The sequence below is a fragment of the Danaus plexippus genome (assembly GCF_018135715.1).
Source record: "Danaus plexippus chromosome 29 unlocalized genomic scaffold, MEX_DaPlex mxdp_36, whole genome shotgun sequence".
In the NCBI taxonomy this organism is placed as follows: Eukaryota; Metazoa; Arthropoda; class Insecta; order Lepidoptera; family Nymphalidae; genus Danaus; species Danaus plexippus.
In genome coordinates, this window is record NW_026869857.1 from 637,242 (window position 1) to 651,428 (window position 14,187).

At 35.4% G+C, this 14,187-nt stretch overlaps 4 protein-coding genes across 8 annotated transcripts in view; 1 reads left to right on the forward strand and 3 right to left on the reverse strand.

The window, feature by feature from the left end:
* The window catches only part of LOC116776918 (E3 ubiquitin-protein ligase Arkadia-like), a 34,697-nt gene extending 31,806 nt beyond the window's left edge, over window positions 1–2,891 (reverse strand). For 2 of the 3 annotated variants that reach the window (XM_061529109.1, XM_061529108.1), the window contains exon 1: window positions 2,009–2,891. In XM_061529109.1, coding sequence (XP_061385093.1) covers window positions 2,009–2,103 — 95 coding nt within the window. In that variant the 5' untranslated portion in view covers window positions 2,104–2,891. The remainder of the gene's footprint in view (window positions 1–2,008) is intronic. The other variant, XM_032670220.2, reaches the window with a different exon arrangement.
* A 1,586-nt stretch (window positions 2,892–4,477) lies between these two features.
* LOC133320535 (translation initiation factor eIF-2B subunit beta) lies at window positions 4,478–10,669 on the reverse strand. Its single transcript, XM_061529110.1, has 10 exons — window positions 10,472–10,669; window positions 9,885–9,971; window positions 9,100–9,232; window positions 8,103–8,219; window positions 6,926–7,099; window positions 6,526–6,621; window positions 6,057–6,155; window positions 5,335–5,435; window positions 4,890–4,976; window positions 4,478–4,591 (listed from the first exon to the last, which is right to left on the reverse strand). The coding sequence occupies exons 1-10, from the start codon at window positions 10,552–10,554 to the stop codon at window positions 4,516–4,518; spliced, it is 1,053 nt and encodes a 350-aa protein (XP_061385094.1). The 5' UTR covers window positions 10,555–10,669; the 3' UTR covers window positions 4,478–4,515.
* A 152-nt stretch (window positions 10,670–10,821) lies between these two features.
* LOC116776760 (uncharacterized) lies at window positions 10,822–12,730 on the reverse strand. Its single transcript, XM_032670002.2, has 3 exons — window positions 12,559–12,730; window positions 11,467–12,093; window positions 10,822–11,324 (listed from the first exon to the last, which is right to left on the reverse strand). Exons 1-3 carry the CDS (start codon window positions 12,638–12,640, stop codon window positions 10,822–10,824), a joined length of 1,212 nt encoding a protein of 403 aa, XP_032525893.2. The 5' UTR covers window positions 12,641–12,730.
* A 217-nt stretch (window positions 12,731–12,947) lies between these two features.
* LOC116776759 (leucine-rich repeat serine/threonine-protein kinase 1) overlaps window positions 12,948–14,187 on the forward strand; it is a 47,156-nt gene continuing 45,916 nt past the window's right edge. For 2 of the 3 annotated variants that reach the window (XM_061528953.1, XM_061528951.1), the window contains exons 1-2: window positions 12,972–13,271; window positions 13,890–14,081. In XM_061528953.1, coding sequence (XP_061384937.1) covers window positions 13,221–13,271; window positions 13,890–14,081 — 243 coding nt within the window. In that variant the 5' untranslated portion in view covers window positions 12,972–13,220. Of the gene's footprint in view, window positions 13,272–13,889; window positions 14,082–14,187 lie in introns of all 3 variants that reach the window. The other variant, XM_061528950.1, reaches the window with a different exon arrangement.

The window sequence follows — 14,187 nt, forward strand, 5'->3', positions numbered from 1 at the left end:
ACGACTACGTTGACTTCAATAATTCAAGGAAACTATGGGAATGATAATTTTGTTTTACTACAAAATTAACAAACGTTTGTCTAAGCATACGATTCTGTACGCTTAACACGAGTCCGCACCGTAACTACACACGATACGTTCCACGTTTCTAGTACATTATTACTATATGACGAGATTTATTAATAAAAATTGTTAACTCAAACTGGGAGTACGCATATTGATGTCATTAAAATGCAAGGCATATCCAGAGTGAGGTCTGATTATCCGGGTGTTGAGCACCCCGTGTACACCTGGACAGTATAAATACACCTGGACAATTCATTATCATACAATTTTAAAACCAGTTTCGCCATACGCAGAATATAATCAGAAAGGTTCAACCAACTCTGTCGGACGTAAGCGACATAGTATGTATATATATATTTATATATTTAGAAATTAAAAATGACGTAACATACACCCCAAACATTACGTACTCCATTAATAAAACTACTCTACCGACAGTATCATTGTAAGAATAAAAATGAAAAACGGCGAAACTGTCAGTGTTCACTCACGAACCCGTAGTAACTCTACCGTATATATAATCAAGTGTAGTGTAACACATTACGTATTATACATTATAATACACAAAGAGCCGGCATCCCGGGCGACATCCGCGTGTCAGTATAGAACTATATTTAGGGTGGGGTCGTTGAACCCGAAGACTACCTGCGCGCCCGCAGACACTACCTGAGGCGGAGAGGCGGAACCGACAAACATATATATATATATATATAGACATAATATAAGAATAAATTTAATATTATGTTTGCTTTGTAAACTTAGGTTAAATTAACATATAAATAATATATGTATGTATGTATTTAACAAGAACAACATTGTTTACTTGATATATTAATATCATATAAATACTTTAATGTCAATATAATTGTGATTTTAATGCATTCATTGTTATTATTTATATAGCTGAAGCTAGACGGTTTCCGCTGAACACATCACCTATCTGCCGGTTAGAGTACAATCAAGGTTGGTCCAGCCGTCGCAGGTATCAGTTTGAATAAACAGATATATATATATATATTTGTTTAAGTATATTTTGTTGTGAACCATTCTATGTATCTTTTAAAATTAATGAAAATTTAATTTAATTTACATTAAACATCTTCAGTTAAATAAATGTACTAAGAACTCACATTCATGAAATCCACTATAGCCACTCGTATAGGACATTTTCTAAATGAGTTTCATAGATTTCGTTTGACAAACACCCACACATACACACAACCAGACATACACTAATATATAGATATAATATTATTGACAAACTGTGTCTTTACTGTGAAATACTAGATGAGGGAATAAATTATTTAGCGAATCAAATTTTATATATATATATATATATGTATGTATATATGCTGTTATAGTAGTTCCACTGGCAACACTGATATCTATCGAAGAAATAGGTAAATCACAACTATTTAATGTCACTATACACAACGGCTACAACTATACAATCAATTGACAAACATTCAATAACAAATATAATGAAAAATACTGACATTCAGCACAACGAGTAGAAAAATTACAAAAAAAATATATAAAAAACAAAAAAGTCGAGGAAGTGTTTGCGCCTCTCACTTGTCCTTACACGAACGCACACGAAAATAATCTCAAAGGCAAATGAGACGAGCATATTGAAATCAGCATAAAATGTATTGTGTTAGATGTGGGTAAACATAGGCTGGCGTGCTGCGCTATTTATACTGAGATAATGTAGGTAGGCGTCACGTTCATACGGGATTCCGTCTCTCGTGATGCACAGCACGGAGGCTGGGACGAATAATAACACGTGGACACGACGCCCCGCTCATGAATATGAAATGTGATGCTGCGCACTCGCTCACAGCAGATGATAATTGGCTTGGATTATCGAGAGGATGTCACGTACGGATGAGTCATGTGATTGGTATGTGTGGTGTTTCAGGGTGTCATGGTGGCAACAGACCTGTAGTTCTGCTCGTAGTCCCAGTAGTCCTTGTAGCGCGGGTGCCAGCGCGGGCCCCCGCGCGAATAGGGCCGTCTCGAGCCCCCCTGGCTCATATCTCCTGCGCCATACCACAACGTATCGATCGGCGCCGAAGCGGGCTCGGACGCCCGCTGTTCTTTATCACCTGGACGCCACAAAACCAAAATCACACCGCACAATGTCACTGTCACGCCACGATGATTTTTCAAAAAACAGTTTTAGGACCCCAACGGAGCCCTGCGCGTTGTTTGGAGACAACTGCAGTGGAGCGAAGCTCGCGCGGACTGAGCGCACGCAAGCGCGACAACGTCACGGACGAATCACACGGCGCGACCTCTGACGGAAGTATTTAGTATTCAGTTTAAAAAAGCGCCGCCAATGGCACATGAAAATTTAATGATGAATAATTTAAAATTATCAATGCGCCATCAATTGTAATATCTGACACGGGATGGTTGATACATTGAGCATCGAAATAGGAATCACCACTTAGGACAAATAGAATAGGAGTTGACGGTTCTAAGTATTGATTTTATATTAAAGAGACATGCAACCACATAAATTTTAAGCAACTAATCATCAGGAAACGAGCGGCGATGGAACGTTACGAGGCTGGGCGTGTTATCGCGCACTTCAAGTGTTCACATAATTAATATGAATCACACTATTATCTAGCTGGTGTTGTTATGCACTAAGGAACATATATATTTCACTTCGATTTCACTACTGAGATAACAACAGCTTTGAGAACACACAAAGACTCCGTAGCTAATTCTTTGAACAACAAAAACCGTGAAATATTGAGGATACAAAAAAAACTAACGCTCTTCCTTAATCGGACTGTATAATACGTAAGCTTCAAAAAACCTTTACACAACTTGTCTTCATTCCAACATGTTGCGCTTAACTCGCTTGAAACCAAGGTAGTATAATTATATGGGAATAGAGACGTCTAAATTTAAAGCGCTGCAGCGGTACACGAACACTTTGCCCCGCCCATTGTTATTATAATGCAGCCAACATGACGCACTGAGAGCTGTGTGAAGTTAGCTGGAATACAAACTACATGTTGAAGTTGTCTCTTTTTATCTAATGAATGTGAAAAGGATAGATATATAAGTTTATACGTAGTAAATCAACATGCTGCAAGGCGTTTACAAAATAATGGAAATGTTAAATTTATCTAGATGGAGTCTTTATTATCCAAGTAATTAGTGCCTTTCTTTGTAAGAAGCTAAGAGGTTTAAATTACTTACAAAATTATAACTACGAGAGGAAAGAATTGATCTAAATTTACCACGGATTTACAAAAATACTGTCCCAAATCGTTTAGAGGCATAATTATCGCCTTATCAGGCGTATCTATGCTGTGGGGCCCTTAACTATAGAGGCAGCGAACCCGTATAAGCGTCAAATATTAACCAAAATTTCATTCTAAATTGAAGGCCGAATCTTAAATATTTAAGACAGAATAATATTATTAGTATACATTAGAAATATTATAAATTCGCTTGTTTATTCGTTTGCTTTTAAAGTCGTAGAGTATAGTAGATAAGTTGGTCTTAATAAAAGGGTGACACTTTCTACTCTCCTACTTCACTACACATGTTATAAGGGTGCCCTCAAAATTTTGATACTGGGCGATGCATTAAAGGCAAGCTGTTCCCCTAGCTACACGCTCCGTTGTAAGTCGATTAAGTATACGGTTGGAGGCGATCTTAAATACATGAATACTTACTACTAGAATACTTAAAATCTTCTCTAAATGAAAATTTTCTAGGCTGTTCAGTCAATATGATAAATAAATATAACATTACAATAATGTTTTTATGTAAACTTGAAGGGATTTTATATACATATATCAGATACAAAGATATTTAAAATTTTGGCGTCTACGCGTTTATAAGAAAAAGCAATTTCATATCGTCTGCCCGTGATCACGGTCGCTGTAAAGTAACTTAGACATCGAGTTATGATTTATTATAATGTAAAACATTATAATAAATCATAGTTTTTATACAATGGAAATGCATTAAGGTTAATTTATATAAAATGAACGAAAACTTAAAAATCAAAATGGGACATTCCTCAATTTCCATTTCCAAATTCTAAACTACGACTCTGTTTGTTACAACATGGCGTCCTCTACAGTTCGAACAAAGCTATTTATGTTGATTTCGGCGGGAGAGCGCTTGCATTTCTCCAAAGTAATTAAGACTGGTTTTAGTTTTTTATCTGGTGCATCAACTTTTTAGGTTCTATTTGTGATAATTTTAAATATTCATTAGTAAATTTCTAAGTGAACTATTTTTATAGCAGCGTAATATACGTACTTTACTTACGCGATGTGAAAATCATAAACCTATTTTATACCTATAAGTGTTTCAATACAAATGATATAAAATATATCAAAACGGCAGTGTAGTTAATACAAATAAAACTAAAACAGTGAATAATCGTGTTTTATTATAAAATAAAGACTTTAATTAGAAGATGTTGTAATCACTCGGATCGTATATCTCAGAGAGAAGTCGGTAGATGTACGAAGGTGAGCTGCCTCCGCTGTAACAAAATGAAACAATTTAGACAAAAATTACATTATTTCTCATGAAATTTACAAAAAAAAACTTATAATAACATGACATACATGTGCACGGTTAGATCTTTCTGGAACTAAATTAGGAACTTGGTCGCTTACTAACAGATATATCGGTAACAGATGCCTTAAAAGTCATAATTCTTATTAATTACTGACTGTGTAAATGTGATAAATTTAATTTTTATTACAAAACGACTATTACATAGTAATAATATTTAGGAGCAGTCTTAAATCAATATTTATTATTCCTACTACACATACAGATTTGTTATGAACAGTGAAATGTGGTCCGGAGGCAGGACGTCATACTTGGGAGACACCACTCGTGACACAGAAGATTCCAAGTTCCTGGAAAATTGGTAATACTGGTTGTAGGTTTGTTTGTAATGATTACATATATATAACAGGTATATACAGTCTGAAGGCATAACTTAGACTACTTCTTGACCGATATCATAGGGTAAGTAATGCTTGATTGACATTAATAGTAATTACACAATCACTCCTACTTTAAAAAGCCAATGAGTTATTTTTTTTGATCGAGAGACATCAACCTGAGATAGTTCCATAGCAACCGAGCCAATATCTGATGAAGGAATTTAAATATGAAATCGAACCTCATAAAATTTATGAAGTTTATTGCAAAAGAGGTTTAATATGTGAGCAGTGCCGTAGCCTAGATATATATATAATGTCATGTATGTACTGATATGGTATAGCTTCAGCCGGTGGAGAATCTGATGCTAGCAGACGTCTCTCGCAGGCGTGGACAGCACACAGAGCGTGGAGCGGACACAGCACCACCACCTGGAGGCAGAAAACATGACCAATATAAGCGGCCATCCATAAAGCACGTCACACGTCAATGGGGAGGGAGGGCATCACCGAGCTGTGATATCGTGTGACAAGGGGCGTGGGGGTCAATGGTTTTGTGACGTCACATATTAAAATTTAAAATACTAAAACACAAAGTTTGGATGTAAGATAAAAATAAGTAAAAATTTAAAATAGCTGTTTTCTCTCTATTCTTTTTAAATACATACATACATTTTAAAAACGTGTGACGTCACATCAGGATGGGGGGGGGCTATAAAAATTTGACAACCTGTAACAAGGACGGGGGGAGCGGTTCAAAAGTACTAAAATTCGTGTGACCTTTCACTTCATTTGTATAATACCCATGGTTTTGCTCGTTATTAAACAGAATTCTAATTTCTGCCTAAATACAACTGTGAAGTTTGAGCGGGAAAAAATCAAACATCTCTTCCGCCCGCGATCAGGGTTGCTGAAAAGTAACCGAAATGTCGGTAGTATGAAGCTCAAAATAATAAAATAAACCGTAGCAGGTACATCCCTAAATATTAGTTTCATTTAAATGAATGTATTAAATATCACTATGGACAAAATCTCTATCAACAACTAGGGTACCGGCACAGCTCGGTGGGCGGCGGCGGTGGTGAGGGCGAGGGTCCCCGCCGCGGCCAGGGCGGAGCCCCCGGACAGCGCTCCCACGGCCTCCAACACCACCTGGAACGATGATACAGTAATTATTATATAACCAAAAAATGATTCTGGACCATGTCAATCACAGAGCTAGTATATTTAGGGAACACACATTTAATTTGAACCGAACCTTCAAATTCCCGAACGCACCCGAAGTGACGTCACAGCGATGACATTTGGTTTGTTCACTTTTACGCGGGAAAGTATTTGTCGACGCGATTTGTTTGTGTGTTTGTAAATTGAATTAAAGTTAATTTTAGTTTTGGTGTAAGATAATAATCAGTTTTTCCTAGTTAACGTTTGATTTGTTATTTAAAAGTACTGGTTTTATAAGACAACTATATTTTTTATATGATTTTGTTAGAATCCTATATATGTATATATATATGCCAACCTTGTTGACCCTGGACATCAGGGCGCCCACAGCAGCCGCGCTGGTCACTGTTACGGAGACGCCGCTGTGTGATAGACGGACAGCCATCGAGTGACACTGACCAACAAACAGTACTATCAACTAACATCTCCATTACATCATATAATATATTGCACTAATACAAAATTATGTTAGTAGATCCATATGAGACAGATAATGTCACATACATACATACATACATACATATACACACATATATATATATATATATATATACAGTTAGATTTTTCATATAGACAACTCCTTGTAATATATTTTGATCCTGCTATTGTATCTTAATTATATTTGCTTGGCCCACTTTTAAATAGAAGCTATGCATATAATCTAATTATGTATATATGATATTACTGTATGGCCCAACCTCTGTAACATCTGGACCAGCTGCTAGTAGGAGTTTGTATTTCCTTGTGCTGCTCTTGAGGAACTTTTCCAGTAAAGCGCCACCTCCATAGGACAGTACCAGGTCTTCAGCGTGCAGGTGTTCCTTGGCCTGGGAGCAGATTGATGAGGTGCTGGAATCCAGCTCGGCTCGCAGCTGGAAATTTATTAAAACAAATATAGCAATAGGGTCTTAAGGTTGTTTATTGTTCTGTAACACAAAAACTGCTGTAACGATTTTGATCAAACCTTCCCAGGAATGTAGTTCAGATGTACATTAAATTACTTAACCAATCCCTTCAGTTGTTTAGTTAGCACGGAATGATAATCATTTTGTGAGAAGAAAGACTGTGGCCGGTTGCTTACTATATGAATGTCTCTAAACCCGACTAAGTAATCCACACAGACAAAGACGATGACACACTTTAGTATAGTGATGTTGTGTAGAACTTGTTCAGGCACGGTGATCAATTTGGGTTTTGATTTGCAATGCCATGGCCGATGTGTCTTTGGGTGTGATGCTTAAACACTGGCAGACCTGATAGTGTCTTATGCTCCGATTCATGAGCTCTGAATACTATAATATATATATATATGGATCCAGTTTTTCCCGGATATATTAATTTCTTTGGCTTTTTATTTCAATATTTACTCAGATTGTTACATTTTGGTTGCTTTTCTGTGGAGCCTGACATTATATGGGTGGTATGAGCGAGTTATCTTTCCACAACTCTGAACGATCCGAGCTCTTTCAATACTTTTAACCCAATATAATTCTATAAGTCTGTGTGTTCGTTAGCTTCAATCTCAGTAACTCCTGGTACAATTCGTAATACCCTATGAGTGTTATATATAACATTAATCTATGAAGGTCCTGGTGTATGTCACACGATACTAATAGGGGAGGACTAGTTATGAACAGGTTAGATTGGATCAACATTTTAAGCTCAACCTTTAAATGAGGGTAGTTTGAATTTAAACAAAAAAAAAAAAACATTATCGTGATGTACATAAAACGTAATAATTATATTCTTCTACAAAAGACAGCAAGGGAATATTGATTGAGAAGTTTTACCACCAGGATTTGAACCTACGATCTCAGGGGCATCAGATCCCATACACTTTGCTCAAATAAAATGTAGTATAATTATTTGTCTCACCTCAGCTATATGATCTCTCAGCGGTTCCCTCAAGTCTCTCCCACTGGGCAACGTCCCACGTCTGAGGGGAGCCGCCAGCACCAGCCTGGCTAGAGACTCGCCAGCACCTTCCACACTCTGGAACCAAGGTCATTATAACTGGTCAGTTACACAGACGAAATTAATTCATTATGAATACTGTATAATAAAATGTCAGCTGATTTTTTTGGTACAGGAGAGAATAGGACCCTAAAGGAAGATGTCTATAACTGAGACTCCTCGTCCATCATCAGACTATCTCATGAAACTGTGTTGCACGGTCTAAATCACCACAGATAATGCATTTCTTTTAATATAACAACTAATATATTAAATAACATATTTGTCTGATATTCTGTACTAGAAATATGTTTCTTTTTTTACTATTTTTTACATAAACAGTACAGAACCCTGCATATCACGGATGTCTCACACTTGGCTGGTTATAATCTGTCAATTCTATTCTATAGTTGTGACATATTTACATGAGAATGGTATACATTGACCTTCATTACCATTACTAGGACCATCATCAATCTACTATGGAGATATATATATATATATATATATATATATATATATATATATATGTTATATATATATAATAAATTAGTAGTAAATTATTCCGGCACGACAAACTCCATCGTGTGTCCTCTCACTACTGAACATTATAATACGTCCAACGAATGAAAACGTCGACATCGGCAGAATATTCCACGACACCAGTGCGAATGGGGCCTTAGCATAAAAAAATATTCTCACAATTACTAGTTTTAATATGTCCTGCAAAATTTTTTGTGGGGTCTACAGCATACGCTGGTCTTGCTATACAGTTACACCTTACCCCCTAAAGCTCCTAAAATAGACATGAACACACAATACAAACTCTTATAAGACCTCGTCTTCATCAAAAATCTATAGTCATTAATGTTGGCATATACTGTCCCTGGCACATCATCACATCAGATATAGTTCCCACCTGGTTGTGTTGCGCACGCTGCTCGTCCCTAACAGCACGCAGCACTCGCCTCACCATGTTAGCAGCGAAGTGTTCTGATGGCAGCGCCCTAGCCAGCTGCCGTCCAGCAACTCGGACAGCATTTATTAAAGACCTTCATAGAAAAGTTACATATAAATTATATGTATGGCATACCAGAGTTAAGCTAAGTATATGAATACAAAAAATAGTCTTCATTACTCCATATTAATAGTAAAAGTCTGATCTAAATAGGTCCAGCCGGTGTTGAGGTTAGATGGAACACAGGGACGGACGAAATTGCAAAAATGTTATTATATATGTCTCCTATTTTGATATTACCTACAGTAATAATGATAGTTCATCATATACTTTAAACTTTTAAACTTGACAAAAGTGGCATAGGTTAGGAGTTTTATGTTTAAATAAACAGACATTAAACTTCTCATCGTTCCATGGATTCACAGTGCAGGTGACGGGTCCATGGTTGCAGGGAGAGAAGATCCAATAATGCTTGGGACTTGCAACCCAGCTATAGGTTTAAAGGGCCCCTATCTAACGCGCGTTAAATGCTCACCTCCACTGTCCAAGGTCCTCTCTCTACCTAACCAAATTTGAAACAAACCTAGGCCTGCCTTTGCAGTACGTTCCAAGAATGATTTGATGTTAGTTCTGGGCAGGCTCAAGTGTTTTAGTAGGTTGTAGAGAGATGAAGCTGTTATACCTCGCACTCGCATTAATCTATCACATACAAATTTACAAGGAAGTATATTGAAATATGTACTTACATGGCCGTAGACGTTTCCAGGTCGGTTATTATCTGCTCCAATAGATTGACAGTCGCCAGCGCTATGTTCTCTGAACCTTGGACCTTGCTGCAGCAATTTATGACGATAAAAATGTTAACGATCTGACCAAGACATTAATCAATGAGTTGGAAAATGGAAGTATATTGTACAACAATTTTGATTCATTTCTCTCTTGAGATTAAAAATGTTTTTATGAAATTATTAATTAAAAAAACCGTGAAAGACGGAATAAGTAGTTTTAATAAAAATCTAATGGGCTATAGGTACTAAAACTAACTTAATGTACCTGTTTAAACCCTGTACAATGTCTCATTAAAACTCCCACTTTAATGCGATCTGGTACTGCAATAGTTACTTTTAAGTCTAAAATACCTTTTACATATATATGTTCAGTGATGTTTGGTACCGATATTACAGTCATTTAAAGTGACGAAGTAACACTGGGTCAAAAGATAATAAAAAAATGTCTAACACTTGTAATTATCAAATCAATTTTTAATTAATTTATCAATGTAGCAACTATTTCATACAAACTCTTTAGTCGATCAAAGCAATAATGTTCTTACCCTGTCCGTACATCTGCTACGAAATTCACTAAACTTTCCATACTTTTTTCGTCCAATTCTTTCATACCTTCAGGTGGGCCCATTGTTGTTGATATAATAATATTTTACAACTTATATAAGGCAAAAAAAATATTGTAATCAGAAGAAAATAAATCTATAGGTTCTAACCTAAACCGATTATAATCTTGTTTTGACAGTATTGACAGAAACCGAATACGTCAATGACGAAATACAAAATAAAAAAATATTTCAAGAAAAAAACAATATATTATAGTAATTCAATAAATCATGTAAATAACTACTTATTGTATTATAATTTATAATATAAATATATATTAATAAAAAAAAAATTAAGAACAAACATGATTGTCACAAGAGCAAATATTATAAACTGTAGGTGCTCCTACGAAAAAATTACTCCAAAAAAAAGTCCAATCCGGATCTCCGTCCGAGAACGATGTTTGTATGGCAGCGTTTGCAGCGCTTGCTTCAGAAATAGGAGAAGAGATCGACAAAGAACGCCGTTTATGCTCTCTTTCTCTGGTATATACAGGTTTCTCTGATTTTCTCTTTCTTCTAGGCGTTGATGTTAAATATAAGAGATTTTCACCGGAAGCTGTACTTTCAGCCAACTCCAATTCTCTATCCGATGATAATACATCTCCAGAATACTCCTCCGATTTCAATTCCATGCTAAAATCTGTTCGTTTTGTTTCTCTGATGATAGATTCCGTTTGTTTCGGATCTACTGGCGTACCCAGAGAAGTGAAAGGCTCTCCTTGTCTTATTATATCTGGTGAGCCAAATGAGTGATTAAGACTGCCTTGTGAACTGCTGTGTTTAGAACTTGCATCTGGAATGAATCAATTAACAAATATATTATTAACATCTTGACTACAAAAGTAATATATAAATCCTTTTTTGCTTAAGATATATATGGGTTAATTAATTATCTATGAACGTTTAAGAATTGACATATTTATGATCCCAGGTACCTGAATCTTTTGCAAAACTTTTTGTCACAGAAGCTTCTTCTACGCCAATATCTCCCTCTCGCTCATCCATGGATTCGATGACCAGGGTTGTTTTTGATACATTTAAGCTACGCTCATCGAACTCGGGTATCGGCTGAAGGCTCTGGAATAATCTGAACGGTATATATCTTCCTTGTTCATTTTCATCACTCCGTGGATGTATTTCAACTTCAGCTAGAACCGTTTCTGAAACAATCTCAGCATCAGAGCTCTCATGAGAAGAGTTCTCTATTTGTATGTCTATTTGGTCATTTTGCGAAATGATAATTGTTTGATTATCTTCTTTTAGTTCATCTTCACTTTCTGGTTGGCCAGAAGAACTATCATATGTTCCAGTAGGACTATTATCATCGAATTCCTCAATTTCAGAGCTACTTGTACGAGATGCAACGCCTAAGAAGTCCCTCTTATAAAGGCGTCTCATTTCTTTAGCTAATTCTTCGTAAACCTCATCGGGGTCATCGTGTAGATTTGGTTTTCTTGGCTCTATTTCTATAATCAAATCTGGTAATGGACTTTCAGCCCTGATGAAGTAGCTCGGAGACGACGGAGAAATTGGTTCATGCTGTTCATAGATCGGAGAAAGAGCTAAAAAATAATGATTTCTAAGATTATCGCGTGTACTCATTTTAACGAAACTAAGATTTTAGGAGATACTATGCGTTTTTTTTATTATATTAAAACTACATGACATTTTCATCTCGTCTACAAGTGATCACGGTTGCTCTAGAGGAACCAAAACTTTGAGAGCACATAGTTAAAATAATACAAACAGCGTAGTACATCCGAAAATCTTAGTTTATTTGAACTAGAAAAAAATATAGCTACAAATCTTTTTATAGAGCTTCAATTTATATGTATCGTAAGGCAGGTAGCGATGTAATGTTTTTTAAGATAGATGGACGCGATGAAGGTTGAGCTCAGTAGCGTGCTTTGAAAGAGGTTTCGGTTAGAAGAGAAATGATTACAATTGATGATAAAAATCAGTTTTTATTTCTTAAAATAGAATTAATTAAGTTTATAATGAAGGTTACTTCAAAATAAAATACTTACCAGGCAAGTCTTCAAATAAACTTCGAATTAAATAAGTTTTTCTCCTCTCCCATTCTTCAAGAGAACTTCGTGACCGCCACATCGTACACTGTATTTCTTTAAATAGGGAAATTAATGTATAATTCCCAGTGTTCTTAATATTCTTTCAGGAAAACTGAATTATTTATTTTCATTTCAGTGTAAGTGAGGGTAGAAGCATATTCTTTAAAAATTAAAAATATTAGAGAGATTCTACATTATTTTGTTTAACACAGTGATTGTAGCTTTTTTTTAATTAGTATATTTTCAGTACCTAATTTAAATACGTATAAATAAAAAATGTATCCTTATATATTAAAATGTTTCTAAAATTCATTTCAAATATCCGATTGCAATCATCTGGGAACTGTCAAAAGGTAAAATACCTAATTTCGTTCGTTCAAAATCGATATGTCCAACAATTATACGTAAATATATATTTTAAAAATTACAACAATCTTGTATTTACTATTTAGTTACTTTTATAACAACTACAATACTATAACTTCAATGTGGAGTTGTATTTTATTTAGGATCTCTCTTTGTGTAGGAGTTATGTTGAAGACAATAACTCGGCTTCGCTTGACCGAATTTTCGTTGCGGATATGTTGAATAATAGAAAACTGTCGCTTTAAATTATTATAATGGACCTGTCGCCGGACGAGGAGAATTTCCAAGGCCGGCTGCTGCATCTGGTAAGCCGAAGTTACTCGATATATGCCGAAATATGTTATTCTCTTCTACTAAAACTCATGCATATGTTTCAACATCTAAGTAGACCAAAATATTTTACGAGTCTTTTGAACTTATTTTGTCAGCATAATGTTACAATTTTTGATTATATATTTGTTAAATTATAATAATTTTTTGTAATTAATTATAATTGACACAACAGATAAATAATAAAATATTTTGAATTGAAATCGAAAAATGTATGAGATATTAATTTTTAATCAAGTATTAGTAAAATAAACCTTTGAGATCTAAGATTTTCGCGAGTATTCATTTAAATGAAACTAGTATTTTTCGGATTTACTACGCGGATTTTATTATTTAAAAACTACATAATCCCGACGTTTCGGTTACTTTGCAGCAACCGTGATCACGGTTAAATAATAAAATCCGCGTAGTAAATCCGAAAAATACTAGTTTCATTTAAAATAAACCTTTGTTTAGTACTTAAAAGCTATGAGTAATCAAACAATTCATAAAATAGTCAATTATTGATTAAACATGGCTCGAAAATTATTTAAAATCATTTTGCGATACATTTCTTGGGTCTGATAGTTGTTTATTGTGATTGTAATTCTAAGGCAGCATTATGGGATAACCTGGAACTTCTGCAAGAGCTGCTAGCAACAGGTGCTGAGGTGGATGCAAGGGATGGTTACATGAGGAGTGCCCTCCATGCCGCAGCTCTTGCTGAACGGAGCAGCTGTCTGATTGCTCTATGTGACGCCGGCGCTGATGTTAATGCCAAGTCCAATCAGGAAACGGGCGGGAAAGTAATTAAATAATAATGATTTTTGGTAAACCCTAAGTTATTATTGTGACAACACAGAAAGAGGTATTTATTTATTATCTATAATATATTGTCTATGTGTGTCTACA

Excerpts from the sequence above, each read along its gene's own strand:
- LOC133320535 (XM_061529110.1), bottom strand. The coding sequence starts at position 10,554 with ATGGGCCCACCTGAAGGTATGAAAGAATTGGACGAAAAAAGTATGGAA. Across the intron at positions 9,972-10,471 it reads GTAGCAGATGTACGGACAGG|CAAGGTCCAAGGTTCAGAGA; the intron begins GTAAGAACATTA and ends AAATTGCTGCAG. Across the intron at positions 7,100-8,102 it reads TGAGAGATCATATAGCTGAG|CTGCGAGCCGAGCTGGATTC; the intron begins GTGAGACAAATA and ends ATAAATTTCCAG.
- LOC116776760 (XM_032670002.2), bottom strand. The coding sequence starts at position 12,640 with ATGTGGCGGTCACGAAGTTCTCTTGAAGAATGGGAGAGGAGAAAAACT. Across the intron at positions 12,094-12,558 it reads TTTATTTGAAGACTTGCCTG|CTCTTTCTCCGATCTATGAA; the intron begins GTAAGTATTTTA and ends ATTATTTTTTAG. Across the intron at positions 11,325-11,466 it reads AAGTTTTGCAAAAGATTCAG|ATGCAAGTTCTAAACACAGC; the intron begins GTACCTGGGATC and ends GATTCATTCCAG.